Below are 27,128 nucleotides of genomic sequence, written 5' to 3'. Positions count from 1 at the left end.
GGTATACATCCCTCTCCTTTTTAAAAAAACATCCAAAACAATATCTTTTTGTGTCTTGTTTGTTGTAACCTAGGGGACATATTTAATGTTTTGCAGTGTTTTCTGATTTGTATGCTCGCCTGAAGCGATGGCCTTCAACATTGTTCCTCCATGCCACACTGACATCAAAACACATCATTTCTCTACTCAGGTTTACAAAGCCTTCGTTCCTTCTTTAAATGTAATAGAACTGTCACGGACGCTTCCATGTGATACATAGCTAGTCAGTTTATAGTTCAAGGGTATATTCCACACAAATGCATCAAGTGTGCATACTATATACTTTCAAAGGAGAGTCCCGCGTTCTCTTGATCACAACTGAACCCTTGGTTTCAGCTCCTCTTCGCTCAGTATTCACTCTATACATTATGGCCATGTTCAAGTACAACGTGCTCGCTGTATTTCAGCTACACCTTAATACTTTTGCGTTGTTTGCTCGGCTACTTTGTAGATATAAGCAAACTTCAAATAAATAAGAAATCAATGCTGCTCTCCTCGGTGTGAGGAGAGAATCCATAAAATGTTGCTCTCACTTGTGAGCATGTACACAGAGACTGTTTTCTTGCAAAGCTGCTGTTGATCCATTGAGAATGTCATGTAAGTCGAGACCAGCTCAAAAACAAACGCCGGCTGCTGTGACTGAAATATAATGTCGGTCGAGTTGTTTCTATTACGGAGAAATTTGTACACAAAATGCCTCGCGTAGAACTCCAGCAGAGGAGATGAAATGATGTTTAACAGACGGCGATTCTGGAAACTGATGCAAAATTAAAACACCTAACAACCTCCTGTTGAAGGCCTTGTTATGTAGGCAGAATACTTCAGTCTTTAGCTAACGTATAATCTTCGTACAATGAACAAGCCCTTTTGTCACCAAGAAAAAGCCTGATTTACCGTAAATGTTCTCCTATGAGTCTGTAAATCTCCAGCTCCAGAGGTCCTGCTGCTCTGCTTGAACTCTGGTCTTCATATAGACAGAAACAAGGGAATAAGAGAATTTCCCAAATGGGATTAAAGAAGTTTCACCTTATAATTAATTTAGCATATAAGGTCCACTTACATGAAACACAGGTATGCCGAACAGATTCAGATGTCTGCAGAATGCATGTGCGCACATTTTCTCACCAGTTTCCAGCTCGTTTCTAAAGTCCTCTCTCACCTTTATGCTACTTTTTACTCTCCACTATTTCTACAAAAGCACGACATCTTTTACCTGTTTAACATGACCCTGAAACGCATCTTTGGTGATGCAGACAGTTCAAAGTAAAGACAGAGTTACAGGCTGCATCCTGCGTGTTTATGTGCTGCAATGTGGATCTAAATCGATCACGGATGTTCAGCTTTATGTTGCGCATATGAAGCAAAATAACACCTTTCACTGAATTTATTCTGTCTGATGAAGGATGCCGAACACTAGAAGAAGTCCTGCTTTCCGTTTGTATACATGGCCTTGTATCTCATACATGCACGACTCGCCTGTTCAGCAGCAGTTGTTGTGTTTGTGTCTAAAGAAAGATGCAGTCTGGTCAGTATTAATATCTGGATATCAGATATAAAATATACTCTGAATGCGGTATTAACTGAAGCGTTGCAACATTTGTCTCTGCAAAGCGTCTTGAACAAAAAACGATTTAAAAAACCAACCCAAATTCATCACTATTAATGTGGTGATGATACTTAAGGAGTCAACTATTGCAAAAGTGAGCAATTTTCTTGCAGAAGTTTTTTTTTTTGGTGGACAAATCTATCACCCGACAAAATCAACTTCTACAGTTTTGTCGTTGTTCTGTCTTTTCTTTGTTTTATGGCTATTACGAGACTGACCATGAATATAATTAGACATGCAGATTCAGTGGTAGTTTCTGTCATCAAATATCACATTAGAAGAAGTCACACTGCCCTGCTGTATAGTCTAATGTTGCCTTAAATATTCTCCTAATGATTTTTTAATGTTTATTCGGTGCACTTTTCTGTGTCTGATGTGTTTCGATCATAAGAGTAGCTTGCAGTGTCGAAACAGAATGATTAAAGATCTGTAAGGAATACTAGATGGAGGATAGTTGGACTAATTAAGGATGCTTACCTTAAAACCACTTAGAAAAATAAACTGACATGTATGTAAATGTCCCTGTGAGCTCAGTCAGAAACTAGTGCTTCGCCTCAGCTAATAGAGGTGTGCAGTCTTAAAGGCATTCCTGAAAAGCAAGTTTTGTGTGTTTTTTGTGATCTTCGTGTTGTTGAGGATGAATTTCGTTTTGCATTCCGTGGCCTTTGCACGGCAACTTGAGGAATTGTTTGTTTGATAAGATCCAACTGAAGAATCCTGATTTGTTTTGGGATGTCTGAGGCTGATATGCCGAGTTGTTGTTTTTTTTTTAATGTGGAGAATTGTTTTGGCAAGATTCATAGAAGTTGCCTGGCGGCTGAGACAGAGGACACTGGATTCAATAAAACAGGGCATCTCTGTTATGCAAATTGAACGTTATGAAATGCACTGCTTTTTTTGGAATTTGTACATCATGATTTGTCTTTCAGCCACGCAGGTTATTATTCAGTGTCTTGTAGGCCCATTTGGTTTGGCCCCGGGAGGTTGAAGGACTCTCAAATCAAAAATGAATCAAGTGATCAATGCATGGACACGTCTATACTCTGAAAAAAAGTTGATCTTGTCCATAACATCCAGTAAACGTTCATTGGAATTTGGTTCAGATCTGTAGTCATTTATTTCAGAGTAGGTCAAGACACATCTACTCAGAAGTTTGTTGTTTTTTAGGTCAATTAGGGCTTTTTGTGAGTCAGTTTGAAGTGAAATATGAAGTGTAAGATGAACTGAAAAGATGAAATATGTGTAGCATCTGTGAAAAACAGGAGGCACTAAGCTGCCCGTCTCAGACAATTCCTTGTTTTCTGTCAGTGGCTACACAAGTAGCCTGTTTAAAGTTGTTAGGTTTCAAAATAACAACTGTTTTTTAATAATATATCCAATTTATGCCCAATTATTTGTAGATTCTCTGTTATTAACTACGAAAACTGTAGCTGAATAAGAGCTACATGCTGAGACGCTGGCTCAACCTCGTTTTTTTGTTTTTTTTTTGAAGGTCCTTGCACCTGCCAGCGAGACTCAAAATAAAAGGAAACCACAGATGTGCACATACTAAGTTGCTTTTATTAATACAGAACTGCATGCTACAGAGACTGTACAGCATAAACATTTATTCATTACAAAAAAACATGGTTTTAGAACCATTTAAAATAACAGGAAAAACAAACGAACAAAAAGATAAGAGCATAAAATAGAACAGGAACATCACAGCCGTTAAGGAAACATTCAAACTATTTATCATTAGCATCTTAATAAACCAGAGAAGAAATCGACAGATTACAGTCGCGTCATGTCAACTACAATGGCACCGAGTGGATGATTCTCTTGTAGCTTTTTTTACAGCCTCTTGCAACATCAACATGCCTATTTTTTCTATCTACCTATATGTAGTAGTGTACTTAAAAGTGGCAGTTTGTGTATTTTTTTGTATTTAATAGTTTTTTTATGAACCTCCTAATATACATAATTTGGCCCTTGTGGGTTTATACAGTATGATGTCCGTCTTTTTATTAAGTTTAAATTTTAATATTTGACAATTTGCTACCAAACACATTTGTTATAGCAACATTTATACTACATACATAGCAATCTATGTAACGTCACAGCAAAGAATGGTATCGAAATTAAAAAAAAACAAAACAAACAAACAAACAACAACAAAACAAAAGAGAGAGAGAGAGAGAGAGAGAGAGAGATCCGTACAGCATGGTTAGGGGGGCAGAGAAAATTATCACAAAATTTGGCACGGAAAATCTGTACACGAATCTACAGTCAGAGATGTGACTGTGCAATAAAAAAGAAGGGCTTTAGACACTTTTCCAACTACTGAACACACGGTACCCACTGTCTCTTGTTTCAAGTTTTCTTTTCTTCTTTTTGTAAAATGGCTTATAGACGCATTTCTTGAAATGAAGTTGTGCATACTTCTGTTCATGAGATCTACACAGTACACTGAGTTTAATCCAGGTTTTTTTCAGCGAGGAAAGAAATCCATAACAAAAGATTTGCCTTTTAAAACCTCCTTGTAAAAATGGATCATTCATATAGTTGCTTAACCTTAAGAAAAAATATTTGTACAATGTATCAAGAAAAAAAAAGTCAAAAAGAGACACATACAAGATACAACAAGCAATCTCTAAAGCAATAAATACTACTGGTCCTAGCGTTGTGACATTTTGAATTTAATAACCCGCAACCCTCCCACCCGAACCTCCCCTCAACCCCACCCAACTTGCCTGACTCCGCCCCAAAGGTAAACAACAAAGAAAAAAAGACAACGCAGTGGAAGAATGCATATTTAACACAGTAATCCCCTCCCTCCCCGTTATTCTGTACATTTAAACAAGAACAAGTAACATCACAATTAAAGTTGTTCCTCAGAGAGGTGTCACCGCTAGCCTCATGCCCTCCTAGAGTTTGAACAGATGTCAAATGATTGGTTCGCAAGCTCGTATTTAATACAAATAAAGAAGGAGAACCAACTCTTTCAAGAAAAGGGCTCATTGAATAATCTAGCCTACCTTTTTATATCCGTCTTTTAAACATTTTGAAGTTGAACTAGATAATTTTTCTGTTTGCACTGTTTTAACACTACAAAAAAGACAAAAACAAAATTCATAAAAATTTTGGCAGATTCACAAAGCTATACTACAGCTCATTGTATCATTTCTTTATAATAATTAGATTTTTTTTTTTCGATAATGACGGGTCAAATATTGACCAATGAACTTTAATAAAACAAAACTAAAATTTCAAAGCCGTATGGCACAGAAACGTAAAGGAGAAAAAAAACAGAAAAAGAACTGACGGCAAGTGAAATATAGCAGAGAGAGGGCCTAGAAAGGTGTGTGTGTGCAGAGCTAAAAAAGAGGAGAAGAATAGGGTAGACTATTCTATAGACTTGGTCACTAGCGACAGAGGCTGAGGGGCTGTGGAGGGGAGGAGCGAGTGGGAATGACACAGCGATGCCGAGGGCCGGGCCATTGAGGACGCCACAGAGGAGCCCGGCTGCCGCGAAGACGAGACGTCACCGTGCTCCAGAGCTCCGTTGTGGGAGGAGGCGCCGGGCGTTTTGCTAGCTGCAGCAGAGTTTTCCAGCTGAGCCAAAGATGGCGGTGGAGGCCCAGCCAGGAGGTGCGGGTGGTGGAGTGGCTGGTGGGCCGGTTTCATAGTCAGTGAGAGAGGTTGCATTTGTTCAGTCTGAGGTTTGGACTCTTTTGAGGAGGGGGAGGGAACCACTGAGGAAGGGAGGATGGGGGGGAGTCTAGTAAGCTTCCGTCCGTAGAGGGAGGACTGGCACAGCTGCCTTCACCTTGGATGTAGCGAATGCACTTTTTTTTTCTCCTGAGGGACAAGGCGAGAGAAAGAGAGCATCTTTTAGCATCTTTTGAACTGCATCGCCTCTTAGCACTGCTGCCGACTTAAATGCACCTTTTTTCTTTTAAAAATGAAACTAGAAATTACTTGAAACGACACGGTGGTTTAGAGTTCCAGGTGCATTTAAGTAGCTTCACAAGCTTCGTGCTAAGAAGTAAAAGTGGTAGAAAATTCCAAACACAAGATCGTCAGACAGGACAGACATTGAGGAAAAGATCGCAGGTGCAGCACCTGGACAGGAAGCAGAAGGGGAGGATGAGAAGCGAACACACGGAGAAAGAGATGACGACAAAATGAAGCAGACTGGATGTGGGAATAGTTGCTCTCTGGATCTCCTTTATTACAGAAAGAGCTACAGCTGGGGATCGGCCTGTTCTCTCTCTAGCAAACGCGAGGTTACTGGACCCTCCTCTACTTCTATCTCTTCTCCTGAGGGTGTGGAGTTTGGAAATACGGAAAAAAAAAAAAAGTCAACAAGATCCACACACTACCCCGCAATCTGCCCCACAGACACGAGTGTGTGTGTGTGTGTGTGTGAGGGGTCAAGGCATCATGTTTGCATTCCTGCCTTGGGGTTGCGACCCTCCCCCCTTTGCTTGCCGAGTCCTGAGGCCAGGCCCCGTTGAGCTCAGTGGAACCAAACATAGGAGGGAGGGAGGGATTGTTGCATTTATCTGCGGTGACTCTGCTGTGAAGGCTGTGCTCGGATTTGGTTAAGGGGAATCTCTGCCCACCTCATCTTTACCCTGACCCTGGCAGTGACCCCTCTCTCTCAGCTCTCCATTCTATCACAAGGATGCCTGAAGGCCATGAAGTAGTGCTATTTAAGACTTACAGGGACATGGAGTAGGTCAAAAAATATACAAAGGTACTTAAAAAGAACAGTTGAGGCTTCTTTTTGGGAACATATTACGCTGATCTACTGTTTAATTACGACTGGAAAATTAAACCTATTCCTCTAAAGGGGACACATTCTACGTTTAACAGGAGAGCAGATTGCTGACAATAATAAGGACATTGAAAAAAAGGACATACAAAAGGCCCACGAAACCTTGATCACATGCTAGATGGAAGACAGACATGCATTTCTGATGGACTCAACAGTGCAAGCACACAAACATGAGACGGTGGAGAACGCTGGAAAAAGAGTGAGGATGAGGCTTTTTAGAGGACGCTGTAGCTCTGCTTGATCGACCGGCCGTAAAAAGGTATCATTTTGCGACTACATAAATATCTCGGTTTCGATATCTGTCCGTCAAACTGCAACAAATGAGCTAATATCCATTTTTTAACAGACATATTGATTTATAGTATGTGCCCGTGTATGTTATTGATTTCTCCGTCTCGGGGGAAATTATAGCAGATGCATCTTTTAGGAAATGGAGCCCAGAGAGAACTTTTAACCTCTCTGCTCCTAAAATGAAGCGAATTACTGCACTTTTCAGTCTCCTGATCTCATAATATGCTATTATTATTTAAGGGCTAATGCCGTATTTTGGATAATGGGTAAGCCAGCTGGACGGGGAATAAGAGGCCAGCGATGGTGGGGTGTAGGGAGAATAAACCAAAAGTACATCGGCGAGCCGCTAAATTCCTATTGGTCATGTAAGTTTGTGACAAAAACAGAGAAAAGTGCTTTAAAAATAGTTCACAAACTAGTCAGATTAAAATCTTAATATGGTAAATAGCATAAAAATACAAAGACTAACAGTTGAATTTGAGTCAAAGCGCATTTAAAACAGTGAAGATGAAACAATGTGTTGCGATGTTGGCATGAAAAAGAAGTTGTGTGAAGAAAGAGGAGGGGCAGGGTGTGGTGCAAGCCAGACACAAAGAAGGGTATTACTTAGCAGAAACAAATACCTACCATGAAAATATTCCCAATTCAAAGACTGCTTGTGTCAGAACAGAAAGACAACAGGTAGGGACTAAGTAAGGGTTATTGAAGAGGAGTTTGGAGGAAGAAGAGGTGGAGAAGGAGGAGGAAGAGGGCACAGAAAAGAGTGTCACTGAGCAGGCCCTCAGAGAAAGCAGGGCTAAATTTGTAAGCATAACATTGTTATTCAAAGGGTGCCAATTAGAAAACATACAGAACAGTTAAGATGGGAGGGAATTATCCACTGCCTGGAGAGAAAATGGATTTCAACCATAGCAATTTAGATGGAAAAAAACGCTACTCCGAATTACATTAGGAGCCGTGATGTTGCAACAAGATGTTTTGTTTAGATGAAATATTCAGCAGCCTTATTTAGAAATCCATTTTCTGCCACTGGGCTTGAACTGAGTTCAGTGAGGAGAAAAATAGCAGTGCGGGAATTTAGAGGAGCAGGAAACTTCTCAGTGAGGAAAAGGAGCTGAGGAGGTTTCCATCTGTTACCACACTAATGGAAACATGTTTTAGCAAAGACATCTGAGCCCGTAAATCAAGAAGAAGATGCTCATTGTGGATGTCTTCCTCCCATTGGTACTACAGCAGTTATACCTGCATGGTTTGCACCATAAACTCAGCTGGTCAAGCCCGAACAAGGCACGACACTTCTTTGGGGTATTTGCATCTGTTAGCCAAAGAGGTAGACACAAACACACACACAGAGACAAAAAAAAAAAAACAAAAGAAAAAAGAAAGAAAAAGAAAATGGACACGTCATTGCACAGACAAAAACATGTAGCCAGGGCTTAGATTTAGGCTGGCAACACTGGGATGTCCTCCATATTGACCAAACCATCAGGCCCCAGATCCTCCAAGCCCCCGACCTGCCAGTTTAGGACTTCTGACCAATCTCAGTAATTGCACTGTACATCCTGTAACAGAACCCCTGTAGCCCCACAAATATTTCTTTGTCAACACATACGCACAGACGCCATTCACACAACCACTCAGGCATGTGCTGTTAAAACCCATCTTCCCCAAACAGGAGGAGGTTTAAAAAAAAAAATCAAGAACCCAAAGATAGACCGGCAGGGCGTGGCTGGAGGAAGCTGAGAGGTCACGATAGCCTGGCGGGACAGACAGGGGAGAGAGGCGAAGAGGAAGAAAAAGGCAGCAGCAGAGAACAGAGGAGGAGGTCCCAGCGTAGAGTTACCCAGCCTTCACCTGGCCCTGGCCAGTGCAAGCACACACCATACACACCTGCACGGGCCACACCAGTTATTCTGTTGATCGAGCCCAAAGCGCGCTCGACACTTCTTAGGAGCGCTCAGGTCTGATGCCGCAACAAGGAAGGGAAGCCAGCAGAAAGGAGGAATAGAACCAAAACCGATAAAATAACAGAAGTGGAACCAAAAGGAGGAGAGAAATAAGGAGAAAAAACAGATAACAGTGAATCTATGAAGCTTGGCAGTGGCTCAATGTGTAAGAAACCCCCCACAAAACCCCCTTAAAGCCATAATCAAGAGTGCCTTTAAAGATAGAACTGAACACAATTAGTGTGTTTCAGACATTTAAGGGGAAAAAAACGCATGCATATTGTTAAATCAGATTATTATAGAAGCAATCACTTTTAGTCTCTACACTCTGACTGGAGTTAAAGCTGCAGATAAGCTAGTTTGGTCGAGAGGATACAAACGGAGCAAATGCAGACTGGATTCATTTACTGTTAGATGTTATCAGTGCACTGTGGTTTCCAAAAAGACAAGGTCAAGGTGGTAGAACTAGGCAGCAGTAGCAGATTGCTAGAACAGCAGAGTCGTGAGTTAGCTTCAGCCAGGGAAAGGATTAAAAAGGCTGGAGCCTGAAGAGGGAATCTACTCTTTAGACCTGGCATCAAACAGTTGATTGTTTTCCATCCGCATTGGCTGTCTGCTGCAAGAACAGCTGCCAGTCACTTGCAAGCTCTACCCAGTAATAGTGTCATTATCAGAAGTAGAGCAGAGTGTAAGTGTTTGAGTCCAGGACTTGTCTGAGTAGAGACACATTTTAAAAGGGGGAGTCGGCCAAACTCATGCTGGCCTATAGGAAAGGCACAAGCGCAGCTACTGAGGCATATAGATTAAGGAGGTTTACCCTGACATCACACCTTCAGATCATACTTCACAATGATAACCTAACTGTATATATCTCATCACTTCCTCAAGCATCCTGCATAGTGATTATTGCCCAAATATGGAAATGCTCTAAACTAAAATAGCAACAGTAAATGGAGGTAAATTAAATGAAATATTATCTAATCAACAGCAACATTTTAAGGAAAAGAAAGCAGCAAACAAAGCAAAAAAAACTTAGAAAACTTAAGCTTAACTCTGCCCTCATATTGCACATTCATGGATAGATAGATAGATAGATAAATAAATAAACATTACTTTAAAAGGAAGAAAAAAATAACAGTTAGTGATTTAATACTCAAAATGACATTAGCACCTGTAATCGGAGGGAGTGAAAGGCAAGGGTTTGGAAAATATTCTCTGTGTTCTGAAAAAAAAGAACAGATAGAGAGGCCTTCAAGAAGAAATCCGTCACCAGAACGAGCGCAAAATACATGATAACAAGTCGGCATTGCTCCTTTACAAGAAGAATATGAATCATAAGAGTAAAAAAAATAAATAAAGAAAAAATGGATCAATCACAGAATTAGCAAACCTCCTTAATTTTAAGATGTAAGTGATTTTAAAAAAACAACAACTTATGGTTGGTATAAAAAGCATGCATGGAAGCAAGCAAAAGGGGGAGGGGCGGGGTAGCCCGACAAGCACGCACATGCACAGTCACGCAAACGCACGCGCGCACACACACGCACACGGTACAGTAGTGCAGTCGATCTGCGGGGCACAGGCAGCTTTAAAACGGGGGCCACGCACACAACACTGGCAAAGTTAATGGCTTTCACGATGCTTCAAGTTCACATTCTCAAAAAAAAAAACACACATATCACAATACCAGAAGGCTAAGGGGCCAGAGGAGGGAGGGGGGGGAGGGTGAGAGGGGAGGTGAGGAGGACTGTGGGGGGTCATGCATATTCAGTTGTTATTAGCTAGGGAGAGCTAGGGGTAAAAAAAACAAAAACGGGAAAACGGGAGGGGTATTACAAGCAACTCTACCATTTAAATATTGCATTGAGAAGCATAACTATACCAAAAAAAAAAAGAAAAAGAGCCAGGCACAATAATATATACACACACGCGTACACACACTCACACACGCGCACACGCGCACACACACACACACACACACACACACACACACACACACACACACACACACACACACACACACACACACACACACACACAAACATAACACAAAAAAAAGTAGCTTGACTTTTATCTTGCAAGATGTCACATCTCCCTGACACATGATGGGGCTCTTCTAATATGAGAGATAATTGCAGCTCACTTACCATTGCTCTCTGCTTGCTGCTTTTCCCTTTTTCTCTTCTTCCTTTTCCCCTGTTGGTTAGCCGCCAAAAAAATAGAAAGAAAAATAGACACAGACAGGAACCTTAGTTATTATATTGCAGAATGCCCAAAACATGAAACAGAGAATAGGACTCATCTTGGTGTTTACTTATTTATTCATTCATTCTTTCTCTGCCTTTTTTCTGTCTTTGCCCTCCGGTTTGTAACAGCCACTGCAGGCCAGACCACAATTCTCCCTCCTCTCTCTGTTTTTCAGTCTTTTTTTTTTCTGCCCTTGTCTTCTTTTTTTGTAATCTTTTGTTTTATTTTCCTCTGTTCTGTGAAACATCTAGACATCTTGACACACTTCTGGTTTTGGAAGACAGATTTCTCTGGGGCTGCTCATGGAAGACTCCACTGGTCAGTTTGATCCCCAAACTGGACAAAACTGATGAGAATCTGGCATTTATGTGTCAGAACAAAGTGTCCGGGGTGCAAAACATTCACCAAGGATTGAAATCAAAAGCTTTTGTTGCAAATACAGTCCAGACCATACGTATTTGGACAGTTTGTTTCATAGACTTTGTGATTCTGAACTTTCAATTTGAAATAAAGAACTCCATTCTACGTTAACATTTCAGCTTTAACTTGAGCCAATTTATATCAATATAGAAAGAACAGTGTGCGAGATACAGTGTGCCCAGGAGTTTGAAAATAATTGGCCACTCAGCTCGTGAGTTATTTCAGCTTTAGTGCATGCACTAAAGAGCTACAAAGTTGATTGAGGTTGAGTCGTCTGAGTAAAGAGTGACTATACAAGTGAAGAAGTGAATGAAGAGGCTCAAAAACCAAAAATCTGCTAAAATAAACAGATGGGTACAGTCATAAACCAGCAGCTGTGCACAGTAAAAATGGCAAACCACTTGCTACAACTCTTGTGGATGACCAAAAATTCATTTGCATGGTTAAGAAAAAGCCCGCAATGACTGCACACCAAGTCAACAATGCTCTCCAGGAAGTAGGCGTGAATGATTCCTTGTCAACAATCAAGAGGAGGCTCCATAACAACCTCAGAGGATTCGCCACAAGATGCAAAACCTCTGGTAATCCTCAAAAATGAGCAAGGTCAGCTTCCAGTTTGTAAACACATGCACAAAGAAACCAAGTTGTGGAACAAAGTTCTATGGAGCGATGAAGCTAAATAAACTTCCAGCAAAATGACGAACTGAGGAGTAAGTAGCATTATGTTCTTTTCGGGTATGTATTCCTGCCTGGGGAGCTGGCACGCTGGCATTTATTGACGGTTTCTCTGCTGGTGGAAGCAACAGGATGCTATAACAAGAACACTCTGTAAGCCGAGATTCTCCCACATGCATTAAAACCACTGGACGACATTTCGCAGCTCAGCAGAAGAGCGAATCTAAACATACAGCTGAAGCAACCGCAGAGCTTTTTACAGTGAAGAGGTGGGATATCCTCGACTGATCTCAATCCAATTGAGCTGCTTTCCTTTTGTTGACCAAAGGCAGAGATTCATCACAACAAACACGAGCTCAAAGTGAAGCAAAGGCCTGGGAGAGCATCACTGAGGGAAGATAGAAAGCTTCTGGAGATGTCTATGGCCTGAAGATTTCAGGTAGTCAATGACTGCAAAGGAGTCTGTAGATAATATTAAATATAATGATTTAGTTTGAGTTGATGTGTACGAGTCAATTACTCTTGATCCCCTAAACTTTGGGCAACATGTATTAAAAGGGCTGACTGTTCTTTCTATATTAATGTAAGCCTACTCAAACTGAACTTGATCCACATGTTTGGTTTCAAATTGAATGGACCAAAGCACAAAGCCTGTACATCCAATAAAGCACAGATCCGTCCAAAAAACTTGTGGTCTGGACTGTACTATTCACAGCACAACAAAAGATGAGACTTAAGTCCTGGCAGTTTGTCCAATCACAGATAGATGAGAGGAAATTCATCTCTCAGGCTACATATGAACTAGAAACAGAACTCATCCTGGATATGTGACCTAGTGAGAGGAGGGGAAAGAACAGGCAGTTACGACTTGTAAACTTAAAAACTTACATAGTTGTCTCGTGCTGACCAGCCTGGGTACAGCTGCATGTGGAGCTGTCGTTCTTTCCTGGCCAGCTCGTAGTACTTGGCCTGCTCCTCCCGCGATAGGGCGTGCCACTGTATAATAAGAAACAAGGCACAGAAAGGCGACATAGAAAGAGTTTGAATAGAGACAGGAAAAATTTAGGTATGAGCATGTGAATCTGTGAATCAGGCCTAAAATCTGGATTTGAGCTTCAGGATTGAGACCTATGCTCCTTTGGCTCTTCAGTTTGACCATTACAGTGTTGGTGTGCGTCCAATAAGCTGCCAGGACTTACCCTCCGCCCCAGGATCTGGTTGATGGCAGCACTTTCCTTCAGTGTGCACTCCGCCACCACCTTGGCCCGCATCTCCTTCATGTAGAGCATGAAGGCGTTCAGAGGCTTCTTTATGTGGACCTGTTTCTTCTTCTCTTCCTCCTTTTTAGCGTCTGACTGTTTCCTGTTATGGGTCAGAGGACAGGAGGATGAGTAGAACCCAGAGCTGGATCCAAACGCATGTTAAACTTAGTGCGGGGTGCAGAAAAGCAAAGGGTACTCACGAGCTGTTGAGAGAGCTGATGTCACTGTGGGAGGATTCCTGCTTGACGTTGGGTGTGACGATGGCTGGGTGAGGGATGCCCGTGGTGTGCAAACTGTGGTGAGGGGGCACCATGTGTGGGGGGAACCTAGAGGACAGAAGACTGTGTAAATCGTCAGAATGGACACGGGTGAAATGAGAAGATGGAGCACATGTACACACAAGACTCTACAGCTGGGCTGGCTCAATTCCATTCTCATCTTTCTATCACATATATATATATATATATAGCGTTGTGTTGTTTTCTTTTAATTCAGTTTCTTTCACAGAAATGGAATTGAACTTTAGCCTCAAGAAACAGATACAATAAATGCACATACAAACGCCCACATGAAAACATCCGAGGCTGATTTGTGTATTAATCACACCCAGTTAGGGGAGATTTTACAACTCAAGATGAGGCCAAATATCACATGACTTAATATAAGAACAGAATATAGCCTGGACAGTTATACAACACAGAGAAAAATACTGCAGCAAATCTAAAACATGGTTTGGAAAAGGCTATATTGTGTGGCAAGCGATAAAATCTTTTGAATGTCATGTTTGAATAACCCAGAAAACCTACACACTTGAGCCAATGTAATTTAATTACAAACCCTGTAGAGATGAATAACATCTTTATCAAGTTGCTGTGAGAACTCTGAACTTTTCTATTTATAGTTGGTGCCTTCCATATCAACGCTGAAACAGACTAAGCATGTGTTTATACCCACAATACCATTTATCATCCAATAAATGAGCAGCTGGTTGCCAAGTAAGATTTTAGTGACAATGAGTTTTTCTATCTCTCAACTGTGGACGACAAATGCCAATCGCACAACTTCGCCGCATTGTGCTACTTGAGGAAACTGCATTTTGGCAGTTAAACTGATATGAAGATGCCAGGTTTTGGAGGGGGTGAAGCTTGAACCATTATCTCTTATCAAGGCATACTGCAAAGTAGATTAAAATGTTCTATCAAAGTCTAGTATCACTTCAGGTATTGGGTCTCTATTTGCTTCCTCCTGTTCTTTTCTGCCCATTCAGCACTGTCAGCAGCACTGACATTTTTATCTTCATCCCTCTGCACTCCTATCATCATTTCATCATCTCCAACCGTTCCACATATCGAGGCCAGAAACCCCTTATTTATGAAATCATTTCACAGGCCAGAACAGCCACAAGACACCGCTGCTGTAGCGCATGTGTCAGTGGATGTATGACACTAATTATTTGCGGGGGATTATTTGAACATGTATATCTGCATGTGTATGTTTACAGTGCCGCGTCTCGCTTCCACGTGACCATGCGCAAATTTAAGAGAGGAGGATGAAGGAGAAGGGAAAAAAAGGAGGAATAATTCTTTTTTTTTTTTTTTTTTTTAAAGTAGCTCATTATCCGGCTGTGTCTGGCTGCATGGCTCCGAGCCAGAATATAATGATGAGGATAAACTCGCCAGGAACAACTAGTTTCTGTTGGAGGCCATCTCAGGGGAGTGCCAGCGCTCCCCCCTCAAACTCTTTCCCTCTTTTTCTCCTTTCCCCTCTTCTCCCTTCATCACTGACACACTGGTGTTTGTGCCATGTCATCCGTTGATGGGGAGCTCGGCAGCAGTGGCTGCATATCGCCCATCATTAAGGCTCCTGCATTTTCTTCACTCGCTCCGTTTCCTCTCCCTGTTCACCCTCCCTCCTTCTCTCTCTGTGCACTTGTTAAAATTTCCTCTGTTCCAAGATCTATTTTTTCTCCTCGTCGTCGTCTTCTTCTTCTTCTCTACTCCTCCCTGTCCCCTCATCACCTCTGCGCTCCTTCGCTTCCTCTCGCTCTCCATCCCTCCCCTCCTCCTCCTCCTCCCCGCTGCCACTGCATGGCCCAGGTTATGGTTTAAACATGACGGCCATCCCTTTGAAGCACGGGGGCAGCATCATCATCATCATCACCATCATCACTGGGCTCATCAGCAGCAAGCAGCGCCTTGGACCAATTTAGCCAACACAGAGAGCGGGAGACGCAGTGGAGACCCCCACCCATCCACCCCAACCCCGGGGCTCCTACGTCTCAATCTGAAAGGTAAGAATGGCTGCCGGGGAAGGGTGGGTCGGGGGGGTCACTGCCGCAGCAAGCCCAGTGTCAGCCAGTGCCATTTAATTGCCAGTGCGAGGCAGTAGCCCCCGTCCCTGTTTAATGTATAATGATCCGGCCGGTGCGCTTCTCCCGTTCCCCAGGAAAAGAGAGGGAGCAGGATGATGGGGGGAACATATCAAAGGGCAGGCTTAAGCGTAAGGGGCAAAGGGGCCTTCACATCCACCCACCTGTCACACATACATTCACACACACACAATATGGGGGACCTGCACTGCCTCCAACCCCATTATCAAAATAATGTCTTTCATTTGCTCCGCTGACTGTCTCGACTCTCCTCGGCTCTTTCTTTTTTTCTACAAGAATGTATTTTTTAACAGGACCTAGGTGTAAGGGGCTCATTGCAGGACTACGAGGTACCAGACTCATTCCCTGCATCTTAATTCAGTTCGGGGCTACGGCACAGGGGACCGATATGAAGCAGCGCTCTCCTGCAAAGACCTAACTCCCCGACAAGAGTACAAGGCCAGGATGTCTTTTCTCTCAGATTTCCTCCAGTCAGCCTGCTCGCTACAAATCGTTTGAGCTATCACAACAGTCTGGCCCGTTCTTTGAACAAAACCAACTAGCTGAGGGCTATGTATGAAGGGAGTCTGCTATTTTGCTGACACAATTAGACAAATTGTTACTCGATTTTGTCAGTTATTCCATTTTTTTTTCTCTACTTTGGTTGGAGGGTTGTTTTTTTTTTGGGAAGTGAAGGGGGGGTAGGATGTGCTAAACCCTCCCATTCTCTAGAGAACTCCCAGAGCCCTCCATCTATTCAGTTATACTAATTCAATTAGGGGCCTCATCACAGGGCATTAGCTCTTCCCCATGGCCAGTCCCCCCCACACACCCCAGCCAGTATATTCAATTAGCTGCACTGGAAATAAGATGATCACAATGTCGAGGCTGTCATTAAGGGACCAAATTAGCAGTCACTTAAAGCCCAGGTTGGCTGGGTGCTGTTGCCAGATGCCAATGTCTGGACAGATCCAACATCTGACCCTTTGCACCTGAGACGTACTGGGGATGGGCAGCGAGGGGCGAATCTGACTCTAATCCACACACCATTCCAAGGAGATTATGCAAGGAAGGGCATATGTTTCCAAAAAAAACTGAGCTCGCAAACTAAGCTTTCACTTATTCTGAGGGCTATACTTTAAAAAAAAAAAAAAAAAAATCATCCCCCTCCTTGCAACTGCTCTCTCCCTGCATCTACATGATCCATCAATGTCACAGAGGTCTAAACAAGCCGCCCTCAGGAGCTGCTTTTCCAATCAGGCTGTAATTAAACTAAAGCTTGGCTTCATCCCTAGACTCTAAACCAACCCAAAGTCCCCTGCTGAAGGGGCATGTAGAGGGGAGGAGGGAGGAGCAGTGGGAGTGGAGCGAGTGGGAGGCTGTTTGTTTTTTTGTGTGTGTGTTGCTTTTTTGGCTCATCCAGACCCACAAATCATGGGCTTTTAGGCATCCAAAATTAATTATGTTCGCTTCCCACACAATATAGAGGACATGCATTCCTCAAGGGAACAATGAGTAGTTAAACACCAGCTGACAAATACACACACATGTATACAAGATGGCAACAAATACACATACCCCCCATGGGTGCACTAAATGTCCACAGCAGCACTTGAACTGGACCCTAATGGGGCTGGACCAAAGCGCTAGCCAAGTGTCGGGCCCCGGCTTATATCATCTAGTCCCCCCCTTCAAAGTGTTCCTGTTTGTTTATCTGTCTGGCTGCTCAAACTCACAGCAAGGACATGCCCCAGCTCATTTCAGATCTGCCTGACATGCAGTGGGGGTAAATGTTCTTCAGGGGCCTCATTAGAAAATGATAAATATAATTAATATTTGAGCATGCTTGCTGGAGCCCCACACTAGAGAATTGCCCTTTTGAACACAGAGATAGGGAGTGCAAGCTCTCCTTAAGGGAGAAGTTTCTGCTCGCTGTCTGTGCACGTGAGTGTGTGTTGCTTGTGCATTGCCCTCACAGCCAACACAAACACACACACAAATTAATGTAGCGAGTGAGAACGAGCGTGCGTGTGTGTGTGTGTTTAGCTCCTAGGGCTTAACTCACCTTGACATGGATGCGTTGACAGTGAGCGCAGTTGGGTAGGGGTGTCTAAAACCCCCTGTTGTGATTGGATAAACAGGTTGACCTTGCCTAGGAAGGGGGAAGAAAAGAAGAAAGACGAAAAGGTAAAGGATCAGGGTTGATGGAAGAGGAGAAGCCAAAGCCCTCTGTCTCTCCCTTCTCCCCACAGTGGGCCTCTTTATTCTCATTTGATCAGGACAAAAATCTAGGGGATTGCAGAGTGCAGATCAAAGGGAGGAAAACTCTGAACAATTTGAATGCCACAAATCTTGATAGCAATGGCTAATTAAATTTCATAACCCTTCGCTCTGTGTCGACAGAGTGGGGCCCTGTTCCTCCCCAAGCTGGAACTAGGTGTTTTGTTGTGATAATTAAAGACGAAGCGCGGGTCTCTTTAATGGAGCCATCACACTAATTGAGGTCTACACATCCAAAGACAAACAATAATGAATGTAAATTTATACCAAAATAAAGTGCAGCAAATCAAAGGGCGCCATGGCTGCGCTCAGGGCCTCTCTCGGTATTTAGATCGCGGTGAGAAAACATTAAATTAACAGAGCTTAATTTGTAGCCTTTTGTCATATTAACAAGTGTTGACAAGAGTTACCAGGGGAGAGCCCCTATGTGGAATTGTGGGTAAAATACGGGCAATCACAGTTCATTACTCTAATTGAACCATACACAGACATGCAAAATAGTATTTGCCACAAAATAGCAAGTTGAGGCTGCTGAGGGCCTGAGGAGGCTCCAGTGGGCTGCTGTGGTCCTGGAGGAAGTGTGTTGGAAAGTTAGGGGTCAAGTTTAAGTTTCAGTGAGAGGATCGACTCCGCAGGGACAAACAAGAGACAGAGAAAGCTTCTGCGACTGTATACACAAAGCTCAACATCCTGCTGCACTGTATACACATGAAAGGTAATGTTTATTGTTTACTGTTTTTCTCTTTAATGACTTGTTTTGATATGCACCTTCTGCTCATTAGTCTTGTGAATATTTCTAGCCTTTCACACAACTCACAAGAGAATGCAATAGAAGGAGTAATAAAAAAAAAGGGAATTCGCTTACTGTGGTACTAACCATCCTAGCGGATGGGGTATCTGGCCGACGGTGCCAGGTGACAGTGGGTAATAGGGAGATATATCTGGAGGATGTGGAGGCCTTGGAATTCCTGTGGAAGAAACAGGATGACAGGAGCAGAGAGGAGGTGGACAGACAAGACGATGACAGAGAGAGAAAGAGAGAGAGAGAGAGAAGCAAATCCTTGTCAGTGCTGAATTCATTCTTTGTTGAGTTTTCACATCTGAACGGGGCAGACATCACAGGAGTGCAGATGGGAGGAAGAGGAGGAGGAAGAGGGCTTGTTGCTCGCATGTACACAGTGCTAAATCACACTTCCTGATCAAAGGCCTTTGAGGCGGCGCAGCGGCACAATGTGTTGGAAGAGGCAGAGGGGAGAGAGGTGAGGAGAAAACACCAACACGATTCTTGTCACATTTGTCTGGCGAATCAGGAGATTAATGATATAAAATGACTGAGGTTTAGAAGTTAACAAAACACAGCAATATAATTAAAGCCTTCTTTGTGATCAGAGAGCTGCCAATATGGGAGTTGCAATGGAGTCTGCCTGCTTATTTACACTGGCATTCTGGCTGTAAGGATATAGATTTACTTGACATTATATACACAAATAAACCAACATGTGCGCAAACTTGGCACCCTCTTTCACTTTAAGTCAACACTTCTGCTTAACTCACATTAACGTCTGTAGCTCTGTATTCACTGTAACCATAACTTCCAGCACAATTAATGACAATCCGAACCACATTTTGGGGTCGCTGGTCCCCAATTGTTCAACTGATCCTCACATTTAGCGCAAAAAAAACCAGCAGTGAATCTTGTTTGTTATGCCCCACTGACGAACGGTGACAAAGATGTCCAATTTAAGGACAGCTCTTTGTGAGGGCTTCGCCGAGCAATCACAGCATCCACGGTGTTGCCTTTGCTTTCCGTGGCAGCTGACAGGCGAAGAAACTGCATCGACAAGCTGCCCTGAATGAATGCCTTGAAAAGGTCTTGTACACAGCCGGGTGTAAAAATAACTTTCTCTCTCATGACAAACTTGAAACAGGGAACACTAGACATGTGTAAAAGCGTGGCAGGCAGGGACCAGAAACTCAGGGACTTTCATTGTAGCTGACATGTGGTTCTTCCACACAGCTGGTTTTGCCTGTGCAGCTGTTGTTGCAGGTGTTTTGGCCAGTGCCTCCACAACTAAAGTAAAGCCAGAGGAATCTTGAAAGATTAGAAATTGGCCGCAGCTGATTTAGCTTGTCAATGCCTGCAATGTCATGGGCAGCACTTTGCGTCTGTGCGCGGAAACTTAACTTTTCTTCGAATGCCGCTATAACAAAGGCGAGCTCTATTAAAAAGGAACGCCTGAGAAACATTATCCCATCGCCACCCAGTGCTCAAGACCTAATATAGCTCATTAATTAATTAAACACTGTGCCCAATTAAGCAGTGCCATTAAGCACTACATTAAACAGCAGCTGGCACATTATTTCCCCTTTGTAAGGGCCATCATAATAAGGGAACATTATTACCTAAAAACATTGACTGAATCCACCAGAGACCACTGAAAAGCACGAAATTATTCCCCACACTGGAAATGCATTAACCTGAAATGACGGGCTGAATGACAGTTAACAAAATTAAGTGCTGGGTCAAGATGTTCATGGAAATGAATGGAATTACCTAAAAATGTTTTCTGAATGGTTGTGGGAAACGCTGACTGCTAAGTCTGGACACTGACTGCACGACCAAATGAAGAAACTGTCCTTTTAACAAACAGAGCTGGTCATTGTCAACCTGCATAAAACTTGAATAAAGTGCTCCCCTTCCCCATTTTTTTCATTTGAGGAGATCCTTCCAATAACACAGTGGGTCCACCGGTATTTAGCTGTGAAGAGCTCCAACTACAGTGGCTAACTTGTTTTGACTATTGGCAACTGGAGTTGTGGTCATGAGAGTTCATGGCTGTTTGTTGAATTCCGTGTTTTACGAGAACTTTACGAGCCACTGTTCGGGCTCTTGTTCGCGAATGCAAGGCCGCTATTCCACTGAAACCACGTTAATGAGCGTGATAGCTAAATCAATTAGAAACAGATGAGAGCAAGTTGTCAACAAGAAGCACTTGGGTTGACCTTGTCCTACTTTAAAACTATCACAGCCTTGTAAACAGTCCCATTTTTGAAGTCATCAAATAGGTAATTAATGGAGAAAAATAAGCATCTCGTCTAATTGATTTTCACATTACCTGCATTGTAAGTATTGCTTTTCAATGACTGAACTGTTTACAAATGGCGTCACAAGACATGAAAAAGACATGAAAACGCTTTCTAAGAGCTGCATCTGTGAGACTTAACTTTAACAACTTTTAAACTTACTGGGGTTTTAAAAGACGCTGCATTAAAATCAGATTTTGATTTTAGCAAGAATCACGTAGCACATTGCTAACTAAATCTCCACGTCAGTTAGCCATGGATGTGAAGCAAAAACTCTCTGGGTTTTTACCTGTTTTGGGATCCACGTCTGTCTGTAGGTGAGGTGGGGGGTTCCCCGGTGTGAAGTGCTCATTGCTGTAGGTGATCAGAGGCGTGAGAGGGTGCACATGGTGGGGGTGCTGTACCACTGGAACCTTATTAGACTGAGAGAAAGATGAAGGATGCACAGAAAGAAGACAGAAGAAGAGGAGAAAGAAGAAAAACAGGAGGACAGGGTGTTAATATTTGGGTTAGGGGTTAGAGATTGCAGGCGCCTGCCACAGAATTACAACTTGGTTTCAAAGTTCTCGAAAGAGGAGCTATCAAATTCTGGGTACACACGAGGCGCCAAACCGCCGAAGCCACAGCGAAAATAGCATGGTTTGTAATTAAAAACACTTCTGTGGTGTCACCCTGGAATCCAGTAACACAATCTAAGAGGCTTGGGGGGTTGCCAATTCACATTTGGGTTTGATGTGTGATGAGGCACTTTTAACCACGGTTGCAGTCAAGTAATCGATCATCTGTAAACCACGAAATCAAGGCAGCGCGTGTAAATCCACAGTCATTAGCCGCACCGCTCGGCTCTCGGCTCGCCTCTCGAAAGCCTCCTTCCATCCTCCCCTCTTCCTCGCTCCACTTTCTCCCCTCATCTATTCCCCCAGGGCCCGGTTCATGGAGGGTATGGGTGTATTGTAATAAAAGGGTTAGGAGAGAAGAGGTGGGGCTGAAAATCCATTTCTGCATTTTTGCCAAATTAGTTTTAGCTATGTAATCTTCTCTTTGTGCTCCTAAGTGGTGCAGGCCCCCTTTTTTTCAATTACCCAAAGATTACAGTGGAGCTTTAGGGGTGTGCTGCCGTGGGCCCCTGTGTTAACCGGAGCTCAGCCCCTCTCATCAGGCCAGACCGGGACAGAAACTAATACACACAGTCCCCCGACCACAAGATAACCAGATTAGAGCTCTGCTGTAGATTAGGCTGGTGGCAGAGGCTGCTCTCGCCTCTTTACCCACACATCCTTATCCTGCCCTCAGCAGTCAAAGAAGCAGCACTAATCAGGCTTATCATAACATGGATGATATGTTCAGGGGGAGAGGAGTGAGACACCAAGCCGCTCGTGTGTGTGTGTGTGTGTGTGTTCAGTGTGCTCTCTCATAGGCCACACACCCTCATTAGTGACTTTAACCCATGCAAGAAAGAAAGGGGGAAAAAAAAGCTCCACTGTGGCACATTTCCAACAGACTTTGAAAAACATTAATGGGACTAGATGTTAGCAGGGGGGCATACATACATAAGATGCTCAGTTGCCCGATGCTCATTGACAATACAAATGCAAAGCTGTGGGCCCAGGGCAAGACAAATGCGAGCGGCGCTTAATGCTGCAAACTAATCATCTGCTCAGGCTGTTTGAGGCCGGAGTTAATATCGGGTTCGCGTGAGAGCCGAATACACCAACAGTCCATTCAGAGCCCCATGCTAAACTTTCACCGGGCATTTAAAGCTGCCTATCTGCATGGTCGGCACAAGCATGGCCATCCAGACCTCTGTTCTATAGTGGCGGTGGTGGGGGAGTTGGGAGTGAGTGTGTGTGTGTGTGTGTGGGGAGGGGTAGGGGGTGGGGGGCATTCCCTATTGCCGTGGTCCCAATGAAAGATTAATGAACCCCAGCAGAACTCCAGGGAGGCAGAGAGACCCCTGGGACTCATTCACAGCCCTGAGCTGAAAAGGCTAGAGGAGGGAGGGAGAAGGGGGAAGGAGGGGAAAGAAGAGGGGTTCGGGGCGGGGGTGTGTATGTGTTTGTGTGTCAGGGGTTGATATGGGGGGGGGGGGGGGGGGGGGGGGGGGCAGTAGGTGGAATTGGGATTCGTTAAAAAAAAAAAAAAAAAAAAAGAAACGCAAACCCGTCGCACGCATTGTTGCAACGGGAGATGCTGATCTGATCCAGGAACGGAGGGATGAAAACGGTGGAGAGGAACAATCAGGATGGAGGTTATGACAGCCAATGAGTGGGCAGCTAGAAGATGGCCTCTGTTTCTCCCTCCCTCTTCCTCCCCCCCTCCAACACCCGTCTCTCACCTCCTAACCTCCTCCTTCACGACTCCCCGCTCCTCCCTCGGGTAATGATGTGAAAGAATGTTGTCAATTCTTCATCTCTCTGCGCCGCAAAAAAAGCTTTAGTGGCCATTTAAATGAGTTCTTTTGTCCAGGGACCCCGGCCATTGAGGAGACAGTTCAAAATGCCCCATCCACTGAGTCCACATTTAGACAGAGGGTGTTAGAGAGGGAGTGTGTGTGTGTGTGTGTGTGTGTGTGTGTGGAACTGAGAGAGTCAGCTAGAGGCCAGACGATTTACATCATAGTCACTTGTGGTGTAAGAGTGTGCTCTTTTTTCTGTACTGAAAAGCCCAGAGTGATGCAAATAGCAATAGGCTGGACTGACAGCTGCCTCCAGTCACTTCAGTCCATTACAGGCAGCAGTTGGATGTGCAGGCAAGAAAGACGACATAAACTTAAGTTTTGGTAGTAACTCTGTTGAAACAATTGCTTTCCCTTAGAGATCTTAACCCTCAGTTCATCTTCTGCCATCTCAAGAAACATCTGGTGCATACATCGTCAGCCAGCTGATGTGGACTGATGCCTTCAATCAGCTCATCCACACTCCCTCCACGTCCTCTGATCACTGCACACACACGGCAACATCCACTCTGCATCTTTTCGCTGACGTCAAGGCAGCACCCGGTGGTCCCTGCGGAAAAAAGGGAGGCCTAGCACCTGCCCTGTAGCCACTGTGGGACAATGCGAGCCCAGGACTCGTCTGGCAGGCTGCTGGGTGCTTCAGCCGCACAGAGCCCACAGAGCACAGAGTAACAAAGGCAGGCAACGTGGGAGGCTTTTACTCTCCCTGTTCCACATAAGCCAGGGGAAAAGAAAGAACACTTCCTGCCCCCTACACCCCCGCTGACTTGCATCCTTCCTACCACCTCTGTCGTTACAACAAACAAATATAGTAGAAATCAAACGCTCTGCTCTCCAGACATGATAACCAGATTTCCAAGCGTCAGAAAGAGATTCAAAAGACCCTGCAGAAAAATTTAAGGGCACCCTCTTGCATGAACATCAATGAACACATTTACTCTTTCCACATCCAGGACACATACTGCCTGCCTGCTGGAGAAGAAGGCCGGTGCTGTGAAATCCACACACCTAAACACAACAAAACACAACAGAGGCAGGAGTTGTCGCCTCTGGTTGTGTTATTGATATCGCCTTGGCTCTATTTATTCTATTCATCTCTTCGAGGCTCATATGCTTGTAAAAAAAGATGCCTATATGCTCCAATATAGTCATAATGTAGTCATTGTGATTGGCCTCTATTCACAGTGGTGCTTCTCTAGAACTCCTGGAAATCGACTAGCCATTGATGGATTACAAACGCTGCTGAAAATCCAACTCTGCAAACTCATTCTGCCACCAGAAGTGAAAAATATTTCCTCTACGGACCGGCTGACTGATGCTGTCCTGCCACCGTGTGAAAAAAAAAAAAGCCCTTTGGAAGTGGACAAATGAATGAGCTGCTTCAAGTCAGACCTCTGGGGAGGGAGAAGGGGAGGATGGTGGGGGAGAAAAAAGTGACAGCAGGACAGAGTAAGACAAAGAGAGGGGAGACAGAGAGGTGGAGGCTGGACAGGAAAAAGCTGTTGGCCTTGCATTTCCGCCTGGTGGCACCTCGCAGGGCCAATTTGAGCCCTAAATGTGAAGGTGGCGACCTCGCGGGCCCAGTGGGTGGCTGGGCAGGGGGCTGGAGCCTCCGTCTCTCTGCTTTATGTCATGATATGATGAGTTGTCACAACAGCTTGCGGGGCGCTAATGAGCTGTAGTGAGGCCGGGGCAAGGGGAAGGGGAGGCCGGGAGGAGAGCAGAGAGACGTGGTGGATGACAGCGGCGTGATGGATTGGGGTCCTCCAAATTCCAAAGCAAGCAGAAAAAGCTGCCGGAGCGGTGCCTCTCCTCTAAACCCCCCTGCCCCATCACCAGAACGTCCAAGTGACACCAAGCCGAACACACACACAACACTGAGGGAGACGATTTGATTTGAGCAAAACCGAAAGTACAAACAGCGCGATCGCCAATCGAATGAATCATCCGGTTGTCGCTCGATATCGTTGAAATTTGTTTACACGCGATTGCTGCTGTCCTCTGGGAGGTGTAGAGTGCCCCCTCCAGGCTAAAGATCTCCATCTCCAAGCATATCACACCAGCTAAAGGTCCACACACACACACTCACTCAAATCAATCCTCAGATTCAAGCAGACAATCTAAAGGAATATTCAGAGATTAACAGGAATGGAATATGAAATGCTCCGACAAATTAAAGCCTTATCAGACCTTGCAGCATGCCATGCTGATTAAAACCCTACTATATTACAGAAATGTCTTTTTTTTTAGTTAATCATGAGAAGAAGAGGAAGAAGAAGAGAGAGAGAAAAAAACTCCACAATATTAAAAACCTGGGGATTGTAGGGGGAGGAAGAGGATTTAAAAAGCAGATATGGAGGTGTTGATCAGTTTTCTCTCGCAGAGAAGATGCGTCTCTGAGGGCAAGAGGCTCCCGAGACCACAGTATATTTAAAAGTTAATCTATTCACTTTGCTGCAGTGACATGCCGACTGCTTGATCAGAGCGCTGAACAAAAATATTATGTGGGCCAGAGCCTTTGCTCCCCTTCCTCCTGCTCTCTTCGCTAGCACTCAAGTCGTTCGTCACCATTTATTTTCGCTTCCCATCTTTGATAGTCGGCACATCAAATAGAATCGCAGAAAGGACATGTTCTGATATGTCACAGATAAATAAAACTGCGCACAAATAGCTTAAATATGAAGTGGTATTTGGTAGAACTGTTGTATTCTGTGAAGACAAATCGCCTCTTAGACACACGTGCGTTCAAGCTTTTTCCCTTTTCAGCGTAAACAGCCTCTTGAACTCCCATACCTGAGTTAAAGGGGGCTTCTCTAAGAGGTGATATTGTATGACAGTGTTAAGAGCCAGACTGAATTCTGCCTTTTGAAATGCAATCAGCCCCTCAGAATTTCAGTTGAAAGCCAAGCAATTAAGAATTTGAATTGGATGGCAACATTAACAAAGGAATATGTTAATCTGTGAGGTTATTGAAATCTTATTTTACATTTCATGGTTAAGACATGAGCTTGATCAAATAATGTTTTGTCAAGTAAATAATATTCCTCTTGAGGGAAATCGTGTCTCTGAAAATGCACCTTATTTTTGTAGATTAGATGCATTGTTTATGTAGCCTTGAAAATTGAAAATGATTTGTGTGGGTTTTTTTTTAATAAATTGAAGTGTGTGACAAAACAGAATCGGAATTTTGCATGCATGGATGATAACAATTAGCACACATGCAGATGCACAAAAGTTTCCGATGTGTCAGACTTTGTTTTTTTTTTATTATTATTTTTTTAAATCAGATGACCACCACACTGCCGGCCCCCCTCCCTCTCCTCCCATTCTCCCTCCCTCCCTCCCTCCCCCTCAGCCATCTTACTACTACCAACCTGCACCACCACCACCACCACAACAACAACAACCTGTCAAAAAACACTGCTAAAAGCCTCCCGCGGTAAGAGAAAGCAGAGACAGTGCAGAAAGCAGGGGAGCAGTGCTGCGTTACTCACCCAGCTGCTCAGATTGAGGTGCCAGCAGCCCACCTGCTGGAGGAGAGAGAGCCCGGGGCCTAGGACTCCTGCCTTGGCTCCCGTCTCCTCCGGCCCGGCTGGAGCTCCATCCCGCGGGTACATGACCCCCTCGGTCCCA

The 27,128-nt window shown here is 43.9% G+C and overlaps 1 protein-coding gene across 1 annotated transcript; it reads right to left on the bottom strand.

Annotated features, from left to right (window-relative positions):
- Window positions 1-3,185: 3,185 nt before the first annotated feature.
- tcf7l2 (transcription factor 7 like 2) lies at window positions 3,186-27,128 on the bottom strand. The gene is given in 12 exon segments (XM_051939984.1): window positions 3,186-5,359; window positions 5,362-5,485; window positions 8,649-8,721; window positions 9,876-9,926; window positions 10,852-10,900; window positions 12,935-13,042; window positions 13,246-13,408; window positions 13,509-13,634; window positions 17,742-17,828; window positions 18,822-18,924; window positions 21,330-21,462; window positions 26,990-27,128. Coding segments are annotated over 12 exon segments (1,470 nt in total). The 5' UTR covers window positions 27,113-27,128; the 3' UTR covers window positions 3,186-5,029.

Source organism: Acanthochromis polyacanthus, chromosome 19 (genome assembly GCF_021347895.1).
Source record: "Acanthochromis polyacanthus isolate Apoly-LR-REF ecotype Palm Island chromosome 19, KAUST_Apoly_ChrSc, whole genome shotgun sequence".
Classification (NCBI taxonomy): domain Eukaryota; kingdom Metazoa; phylum Chordata; class Actinopteri; family Pomacentridae; genus Acanthochromis; species Acanthochromis polyacanthus.
The sequence above is the reverse complement of the archived record's forward strand: the minus strand, read 5'-3'. Positions and strand labels throughout refer to the sequence as shown.